Genomic DNA, 10,444 nt, shown 5'->3' with positions numbered 1-10,444 from the left:
GAGAGTGAGTGAGAAGGATTTTCCAGTTTGATGGCAGATTATTATCGGATTTAGCAGAGTACTTTGGACTATTGCTTGTAGCCTTTTACAGCTTAAACTTTAATACGTAGCTGATATTTTGTCTGGAAAAAATCTTGAGATCTTTTAAAAGAATCTTGAGACTGAATAAAAAGATCTCAAGATTGTCGTGAAAAATCTCAAGATCAACTCGAAACGTCTCAAGATTTTTGGAATAAATCTCAAGATTTTTAGGTTTTTAACGAGGCGTAAAGACCCCCGCTGGGGGCTAATATGATCCGTTGTGTACCAGCAATGGTTTTCACAAAATATCAGCTTTAATATCATATATCATATATATATATATATATATATATATATATATATATATATATATATATATGTAAGTTTAAGCTGTAAAAGGCTACAAGCGAAATTCCAAAGTACTCTGCTAAATCCAATAATAATCTGACTGCTAGTTACACTATCCATCACTGAAAGATCCGGAGGCAAATATCCAATTCTAATTAGGGATTGAATTGCCTTTAGTTAATTGTTGATCGGGAAGTCTAACCTTCATAAACAAAACAGTAAGTAGTGGCAGCAGTATTGAATACAAATTTAATTTCGAGGTAACAGGAAAAAGGACTGTTCGCAGTGGTTTTAAGGTCGCAGTAGCACCGTTGCACTGTAGTCTCTTACCGCCATGGATGTTTGCAGTAGTTTTAAGTTTGCGGTAAATTGACTACGCAAAAACAGCGAACACAAAGCCAACGCAAAAATTTCTGCATTTACAGTATTTCTGATTATACTGCTGCCTGTGTCCCTGACACAGGTGGGCATGTCGGCTAGTTTTCACATCCCTACAACATGTCTATATTCAACATTTAGTTTTGCCCCTTTTGGACTTGGTAACCCAATGTGCAGGTTGTAAGATATTCTTGACTCCCTAATTGACTTTGATAGATGAATAATAATTGCATTCCTTCCATTTTTTTCTTTGTTTTCTTTCTTTCTTTTACTTTCATTCTTTTGTTCTTTCTTTTGCTCGCTTTTTTTCATTCATTTATTCATACATACATACATACATACATGACGTTATGACATGGAAGATAAAGAGATTCAATACTCACACAGAGTAAGTAAGTATACATCAATTTATTATCTTCCAATGGTGATTTGCATGATTATAAAAGCACTGTAAGACTGGGGTACAGGATTAGGCCTCCGAAGGGCACAATTCTTAAAGGCTTGTACACTCAACCCACAACTTACCCTTCTCAAAGACAAAAAATTTACAAGTAAAACTTTTTTCTTCCTACCCTAATGAAAACTCTCTTACCCACTGCACCCAAAGATGCATCCACCTTGTAAATCATCAACCGTTAAATCTTTTTTTACATTGCACGTAATTTTGACTTCATACAGTATATATATAGTATGTATATATGTACACTATGGTATGTAAAAGTTGTCTTGAATACTAGAAATACGTGCTACAGAACAAGGATGAACAGAGTTAAACTTTCCATTCCTGTTTCACAGTGTGTTGTGTAAGCAAAAGCTTTTTCAACATCGATTCAAGTTGAAGCCTTTTCTGTTTTTTTTATTACAATAGTAGCGTAGAGTCTAATGCCATACCAACATCTTAATATCATTACATCATCAATTACTTTTTAAGCAATCACTCATGTCATTGTCGCTTTACAAGCGGGACTTAAAAACAGAGCCTGTCCCAAACCTCTGTAACATTCAACATGTAATGATACTTAGACATTACCACTGAATATTATGAATTTGTGTTTTGTTACCGGGTATTTCTTTTTCTTTTTTTAACAGTTATACCTTCTCCACCTGACATTGACTGCAAATCCTGATAGTTTCTTCTAGTGACTCTTTTTAAATTTTGATTTCCGCAACGTATAATCTTGTCCAGTCAAACATGAACAAATGTGCATTCAAGTCTCTGTTCCTTTTGTTGTAGTCTCCGTTGTGAAGAAAGCATCAAAAGTTGCAGCAAATGACTCTAAATGTACAATTTAAAAGCAAACACAAAACCACACCACCCATCAATGCCATAATACTAATACCTAAGCAAACATTGGTCATAGCTTATTCATTCAGAAGTCACCATTGTGGTGAATTAAGGAAAAAAAAAGAACAATGACTGTCTAAGTACAGAACGAGTCTTTTTTTGGTCCAAAAACACTATGATGATAGATTCGAATAACTCTTTTCAGCAGTAATGGTACAATCATGTATACTGGATTGACTTGATGTTGGACTAATAGTTCTTAAGGTCACTTGTGGCAAGAGGTGAAAAAGTTTACTGGACATCGGGTGTGTGTGTCAGCTGTCATCATGAAAATATGGTACTTCTGTATGTGCTCAAGTCCACTACATGTATATATATATATATATATATTTATATATTATCTTACATCCCGATAGATTATGCTGCTGATCCATACACAATTCTACTGAACAATTTCTAAAATTGATCAGCTTTTTTACAACGCAACCCTGTTCCTTTTACATAATGCACACCACAGAAAAATCTTACCGTTATAGAATAGAGAGACTGCTCTGTAAATAAATGCTAACTTAATCATTGAATATTGCCATTAATGTTGTGCATCTGTTATTCTGATAACATGAAACTTGGTTGGAAGCATGCGTGTGTGTGAATGAGATTGTTTTCTGTTGTTGTCACTGATGATCAACTTATTATCTTAATATTGACCCTGAATTGGGAACCCTGTCTTCAAGACAGATTGCTCAAATACTACCGTGTACTGACTTCTCGCTTCAGAGTGCATCTTTCATGTTAACATAGGTAGCACTGCATGTGGCTTTTAACAGTATGTACAAATTCTACTGTACCCTGATGTGGATATACCCGGTTTGGAACCAGCACTCTTTGACTGGCGTACTGACCATTCTTGCTCAGAAAAATAATACTATAACATCCTACATCAGCTACGTGTAATGAAGACAATCAGAATGCAATCATACAGTTACATCGTAATGAGTGCAATGCAAACATTGAAGAGACTTGAGCTGGTTAAAAACCTTCAGTGCCACTGAACATCAGAGCAGCTGCGTAACCCATTCTCATCTTTATGGTATGTTTTTGGTATGTTGGATGATGTTACTTCGCAACGTATACAGAATTGAATCTGATCAGGACAGTTGCAAATGAACACAAAATAACCCAGCACATCATGACTGTTCATGTAGGTAGTTGTTGACTGTTATGGAGTGTGTTATTGACTATGTTGAACAGTGTAAGACCTGTCCTGCTGAAAGTTTGTGCTTCTTTCTGAGCAGCCAAGTTCAGTGTCAATCGCAGAAGGTGCTTCAGCTTTCCGTATCCTTTTCACTGTGAGTATGTCCAGTGTGAGTATGTTCGCTACGAGACATACCACCGCAGCGACGGGTGCCCAAAATGTCCAGCAAATTTTCCAGTCGTCTGTCTGTCTCTCGAGCGCTTCTGCCGGAGAACAGTTTCTAGCAAGATTGTGCCTGTGCAGTCCGATACTGACTCGTCGTCCCCCTCTCTCTCTCTCTCTCCCGTGGGTAGATCACTGCCGCTTGGCGTGGAGCATCTCCATGAGCAGTGTTGCGGAGGGCAGGATACCGTTGAGGTGCTTCAGGTACATGAGCTCCTCGGCCTGCACAGCGATGAGGCGGATCTCGGGGAGCCGCAGCAGCAGCTGGCCGAAGCGGTCGTTCTGCTCGGGGTAGTTGCAGAGGGTGTAGTCCAGCAGTGCCACGTTGATCTGCTCCTGAAACTTCTCCAGCATGGAGCGGTTCACCAGGCCCTTCACGTCTGTAACACACAAGGTAAGGTCTAGGTAAGTCTCCTTAAGGTACATAGATAAAATAAATGTACATCACGCATTCACAGCCCACCCACCCCCATGTCTGTAACACACAAGGTAAGGTCTAGGTAAGTCTACTTGTACAACATGCATTCACAACAAAGCATGGAGCAGTTCACCAGTCCCTCTGTAACACACGAGGTAAGGTCTAGGTAATTCTACATGTACAACACGCATTCACAACAAAACATGGAGCGGTTTACCAGCCCCTTCACATCTGTAACACACAGGAGAGTCTAGTCTTATATATATGATACATGTACAACACATGTTCACTACACGCGACACACACAAGAAGGTCTGGGTAAGTAATAATACATGTACAACACACAGGAGGGTCTAGCTAAGTCGCATATAATAAATGTACAACACGCATTCATCTGCCCCTTCACATCGGTAACACACAAACAGGAGGGTCTAGATAAGTAAGAGTAATTACTATTTGGTGTACGTGTTCTAATCATCAAAAAAGGCAACATTCCTTCTGATTTGGTTACTAAAAAATTGTACATATCATGTATGTTCACATTCTTGCAACATTCCCTGTAATTAAGAAAAGCACCGCAGTGAAACAATCATTTCTAAAACTGCGAGCCTTTTGCCATCAATCGGTCATAATGGGTAAATTGGCAAAATTTAGCTTGAAATCTGTCAACACTTAACAAACTGGATTTGACTGGGTGGTTCTGGAAACATAGGTTTACATATAAACAGTATACTTTACACAGTACAAGTATTGACATACTTAAGACAGCATTGACCTCTGATCTGAATATCTGGTGTGACGTAAACCTTCCCTTTCAACGAGCACTTACATCATCACACATAACAACCTTATTTTTCGACAAAGGCCTGACGTCACTGGTTAAGAGAGCATTCCTCAGTCACATTATCGGATTGTTTCCAGCAGTTGTGTGACACTTTTGCATTCACAACAAGATAGCTAAGAGCCCGTAGATCAATATCATTGAAAGGAAACAACATAATCCTTCTTTGGCTTTATCCCAGCTAACTACCTGTAAAGTTAGAAGCTTGTGTTTGGTAATGATTTCTTGTATTATTTTCTTCTCCTTGCAGACTACAATTACTAATTTGCACCAACTGAAAGTCACAAAGATTTGATTCACATATTAATTGCTTTTTCTTGTTTTTTCTTACCTCAAAATACTTAAAAAGACAGGTAAAATTTTGTCCCCCACTGCAGTACACTGAGTCATACATTGTACGTGCTCACCGGAAGTTGCCTCGGGTGATTTGAGGACATTGCCCTTCGCTGCTACGTACATGCTACTGCTGTGGACAAACATCTCTTCTATAACAAAAGCAAACGTCTTTCCCCTTCAATGGAAACCAATAGGCATGAGTCACTCTCATTCAATCACGCTGCGGTGGAAGCGCAGGGCAGTGACCTTACAGTAATGCGTGCAATTTGAAAAATTAAAGTGTAAAAAAAAAAAACCTCCAGCACGAAAATCTCCTTTTCATTTCTAAAAATGATAGCAACCATGCCTTTATAAGATATCCCTGCGGATTTGTTATTATGGATACGGATTTGCATTTGAGCCAAGTGCCTGGATGGATAATGTTAACGACTGGAATGCTCTGATGACGTTACAACTTTAATGGCCCTTTAGCAAAGGTTACTGTAGGTTGATGACAGTTCAGTTGGAAAACATAAAACCAGCTACTGTTGTATTGGCAGGGTAAATGAGAAGATTGCTTCCACACATACGGACTAGGATTGCCAGAGTTCAGATTATATCTTAGTTTATAAACAGTGAATGTTAAGCATGCTGATATAATAAGTTTGGTTACAAGCAAAACAGTCATGTATTTCAAGTGTTTGCCACTGATTAAATTATTAGACTATAGTCAATGTAAAGCATGCTAATTTAATCTGTTCAATTAAACATTTCGTGTGAGCTAAACATTTCGAGTGTTCGGCACTGATTTAATCATTAGATGATAGTCGCCTTGGTGTATATATATAGTAATGTTACATCTACTGCCTAAAACTGCATTCACATAGTATAAAATGTTATCAATTTTCAATGTTTTTCTTGTTTTTTACACCTGTTTTTTTACACCTCTTGGTGCTTGGAAAATGATGTAAGGTTTTAATATGTGGTAAACAACTGTATGGTTGCCAGTTAGTGTAGCACTTCTGAGAATAGGCATGTTTACCAGCTCAGAGAGGGATTATGGCATCCCTAGGGTAAACAAAGCATGAGAGCTGCTTTCATTGGCTAGTTTACAAATGTTACCTGATCTTACTCCAACACGATTATAGCATTGAGTCACATTAGTGACCCATCATCCATGTATTGATGTTGACTATTGATAGACATTTCTATTCACTACTTCATACATGTATTTACCATCAGTTGATCATTACCTCCATGAAAAATGGAGGTATAGTTTTTTAATGACTGTTTTGATGAGCTCTACAATTGTACATTACATATTCGAAAATTCTGTAGCAGTACCGTAGAAAGCCAACACAAACTATTAGGCAGTCCATCATTTTCCCAACCCCTATACCCATCTGTCAACTATCCCAAGGATCCATTTATCCTTTTCTCACACATACACACAAACACAACAAACAGCACCTAAAACAACCTTCTTGTCAACAGTAAAAGGTAAAGTAAAGGGTATCTCAATGAAGCTAGCACTTTTGCTGCGTTGTTGCAGTCTAAATTGAATTTGAGGTCGTGTCATTGTACAATTTTGAAGCCATGGGATTTTCAAGTAGACTGTGACAGAACCAACCAACACCAAGGATCAAAAACAGCATTTTGTGTACCAAGACAGTTGAACTTTGTAAGAGGCATACATTTTGTCCTCCAAAATGCCAGAAGTCAGCGATCGTAGGCGATCGTACAACCTACGTGACTGCGCCCAAAGTGTTGAAGAGGATAACTTAAAAGGATCTTGAGGCATATGTACTCCACTACTATTTGTGCACCATATGACTGCAGTGCCAATGTACCATAGCTTCATGAGTGAGATACAAGCTTCAGGAGTAAACCATGTCTCACCTGTGTTGAAGAGGATGAGGAACTTGAGGCACATGTACTCCAGGTAGTCCACCTTGGCTTCCCGCAGCTTGGAAGCGACCTCCGCGGTGCAGTCCATGGGCCCGAACCCGAGCGACGGGATGAGCGACATGTTGATCTCCTGTCCCTGGGACGTCATCAGACAATCCTTTCCACTCACTGCTCGCCGGTAGAGGTGCTCGAGAACTAGCAGCTCGCTCCAGCAGTTCTGTAGTAGGGCCATCTGGTCTTCAACCTGACACACGGGGAAAGAACAAGGCTGTCAGTTCTTCTGGTCAGTAAAAATCCATTTTAAGCTTTAGCAAACTGAAGGACAGGAGGGAAAAGTTTAAAATGCAAGTAAAATTCTCAAATACTTTGTTTTCTGCAATATGTGACTCAAAAAAGTAACCAGTGTTCTTTTGGCTTGCCCAAATGTATACTTTTTCTGTGAACTGAAAATCTGTTGTTGTTACAAGTCGGATATTTCAGCCAATGATATGATTATGAATTCTCAGGATTACCTATGAAACACACAGAAGGGTGGCATCTTTCTAGATCAGTCAAGTTATCATTATTAATGCACATCAATGGCTGTTATTTTTGCATTCTTAAGGATTTGTACATTGTACCCACTGTATACCAGCAACAAGTAGACTACAACAACAGAATTGTAGGTAGTCTAAGCAGTACTCACCTCCAGTTGGCTGAACATGGCATTGTTCTTGGCCCACTCCACCGTGGAGACCAGGCTTCGGTCGGCGAGCTTGCACAGCATGACAAAACTGTTGGGCTCCTCGCCTTGCCTCATCTGGTCCTCCACTGTCTCCAGCAGCTTCTGCCTCAGCACCTTCTGGTCGGGCTCGCACTGCAGCAGCTCCTGCATGAGCTTGGGAACAGTTCTGGGGCGCTCGTTACCGGCCGGCGCCGACGACATGCGGTCCGGGGACAGCCTGAGTTCTTTGTCCGACTGGCCGTGGAGGTGGTTGTTGGGTGGCGTCGTCGGGGGGGAGGATCTGACTGAGGTAGCGGATTCCTGCTGGCAGGAGGAGGGCTGGTCGCTGAAGACGTCCTTCTCCGGCTTCATGGCGAAGTTTTGGGGGTACGAGTGGGGCTTCATCCCGTGGTTGATGTAGGAGCTCCCCGGGTGGAAATTCATGGGCAGCCTCTCCATCGTGGAGGTGATGGGGGAGCTGTAAAAGTTCGTCGCGGTGACGGGGGGGATGATCGGGGGGTAGCTGCTGGAGACCGTGCTGGGCTGCGACGAGGGGGACAGCGTGGACATGGGGGACATGGGGATCCCCTTGGCGGCGGCGTGGATGTTCTGAACGGCCGAGTTGACGTTGGTTTGGTACTGGCAGTTGGGCATGGGCTGGTACAGCGAGGCCTCGGACTTTGTGCGGGCCATCATGGCTTTTCTCTGCTGCTTAATGGCACGGTCGCGTTTGTACATGGGGCCGAACTTGTTCCTTCCACCCCGCATTCTGTCTGTGCGCACAGCTGTGGGGAAAGAAACAAGAATGACGACCTGTTAGTCAAACTCATAGCAACAAGTTGCTTGGAAGTCTGTCTCTAGCAATCTGTGCAATAACAGATCATATCAAAAATAGAATATGAGGTATGAATGGATTGAAAAGGAAAGAAGCAGGAATGATGACCTGTTGTCAAATTCATAACAAGTTGTTTGGATGTACTGCCTCTGTGTAACAAACTCTTAGTAGATCAGAAACAGAACAATGTCTTGATTGATTGACAAGGAGTTGCTTCAAAGTGTAGTAAAATCTGTGACCACAAGAACATTGTTCAGTAGACAGGTGACTACCTACATAGACAGGATTCCTAATACTTCTGTCAATTTTCAAAAGGAATGAGCTAAAAGTGGCCACAATGGCCGGGTGGTCCTTGTTAAGAGATGTTCACTGGTATACAGCTTTGACTGTTCTGCCCATGTCCAACCTCCACCGGTGCAGATATGGGATTGAACCATTGTGACCTAACACTGTTTGATCAATGCTCACAAGGGATACTTGGTTACTACAGATCAATCTCCTACATTTGAACTTGCCCTTAGCTTGTTCCAAAACAGATCCCAGCTTGGCATGCCTCCAGTTGCATCAACAGCTGGGAGGTACAAAGTAGAGTTCATAGGCACTGATATCAATTTTGACTGACGGCAGTAAGAGGATTTGAGCAGGGAGCCCCTCAGCGCTGCCAGTACCCCTGTTTGTGCCAGAAACATTCAAATGAAAACAGCTGGGATCATCAAATGGGTATCATCATCAATTTTTTGGCTGTGAGCTTGCCAGAACTGTGGCCAATGTGCCAGAACTGTCCCTCAGTGCTGGTCACTGTTTCAAAGTTCACATGCATGCCTTTTAAAGGCCACATATCTACTGCTAATCATTCAGAGGTCTTGCATTTTATAAGTGCCCTTTCTTCTTTCTTGAATTCCATTGACAGAGGGACAAGTCATTTTGCTTTGACTTCACAGATTATGATTAGATAGGTTATGATTATGATTGTTTCATTGGAATATTGAATTTCAGAAAAAAAAAACAGCAGTAGCAGCTGCATGGACATGGCATTCAAGTTATTTACTGCTTTCAAAATGGATTTTTGCAGGTCCTAATAGCACCATTGATTTTCTTTAGTTCAGATGGTTGTTAAATGCCAGATGTAAATGGCTACAGAAAACATGGCGCCAGCGGTCGAAGCTGGACACGAGAATACATAATAGACTTTGTATGTGTGTCAGCCACACTTAGCGTACTGCGCACAGTGTGCCTGTTGGAATTATACATGCGAAACATTAACTGAGAGCAACCCAACTTTGCTACAAGAGATGAAAGCAACATTACTGCTACAAGAAGGCAACAGTGACAGTGATGAATGCAGGTCTCTACTGCATTACTGGGAGTTTCTCCTGTTAGATGATCAGGATGTCGCGATGAATTTTGCATGAAGACCGGGCATGACAGGTTTGTAGTGACAAGAGCTTTCAAAAGCTCTTTCCAGGATGAATTGCTTCGGGAAAACCACTCTGGTGTACTGGACACATGAACTCTTATCTCGAGTTTAGAGTTTGGTCCTGTAGTCCTGTCATTCTCATTTATCGTGCTTGTAGCTTGTTTGAATAACACGATCCTGACAACTGTTGCGTTTCAGCAGCAGTGCTTAATCATATTTTCAGCAAACATTTAGCCATTTCAAGACATCAGAAAGGTTTACAGAGAAATATGTGCAGTAGTCAATGCTGGCATAAAGCAGTAAATATCAACTGGAGGGTCATAAAGAGGATGGCTGCTGACAGAACTTGCTGGGCTGAACTGGCACCTTAATCTAAGTAGCATAAGGCCACACCAATTTGACTTGTTGGTTCTCGGATTTTCAAAAATCAAACAACTTGATTAAGTCTATGAAAATAAAAGAATCAGACATTTTGTACAGCATCTGTTAACTTAATTCTCATCAGTGAAGTATACGATGTACATGTAGATACAGGACAAGAGGAACTACTACTAGTAG

At 40.9% G+C, this 10,444-nt stretch overlaps 1 protein-coding gene across 6 annotated transcripts in view; it reads right to left on the bottom strand.

Annotated features, from left to right (window-relative positions):
• Positions 1 to 1,136: 1,136 nt before the first annotated feature.
• Positions 1,137 to 10,444, bottom strand: part of LOC118420765 (nuclear receptor subfamily 5 group A member 2-like) — a 101,197-nt gene continuing 91,889 nt past the window's right edge. For all 6 annotated transcript variants that reach the window (XM_035827739.1, XM_035827740.1, XM_035827742.1 and 3 more), the window contains 3 exons: positions 7,617 to 8,419; positions 6,923 to 7,175; positions 1,137 to 3,829 (listed from right to left, as the gene is read on the bottom strand). In XM_035827739.1, coding sequence (XP_035683632.1) covers positions 3,582 to 3,829; positions 6,923 to 7,175; positions 7,617 to 8,419 — 1,304 coding nt within the window. In that variant the 3' untranslated portion in view covers positions 1,137 to 3,581. The remainder of the gene's footprint in view (positions 3,830 to 6,922; positions 7,176 to 7,616; positions 8,420 to 10,444) is intronic.

Source organism: Branchiostoma floridae, chromosome 8 (genome assembly GCF_000003815.2).
Source record: "Branchiostoma floridae strain S238N-H82 chromosome 8, Bfl_VNyyK, whole genome shotgun sequence".
Taxonomy (NCBI): Eukaryota; Metazoa; Chordata; class Leptocardii; order Amphioxiformes; family Branchiostomatidae; genus Branchiostoma; species Branchiostoma floridae.
Note: the sequence above shows the minus strand (reverse complement) of the source record. Positions and strands in the feature narration are given on the sequence as shown.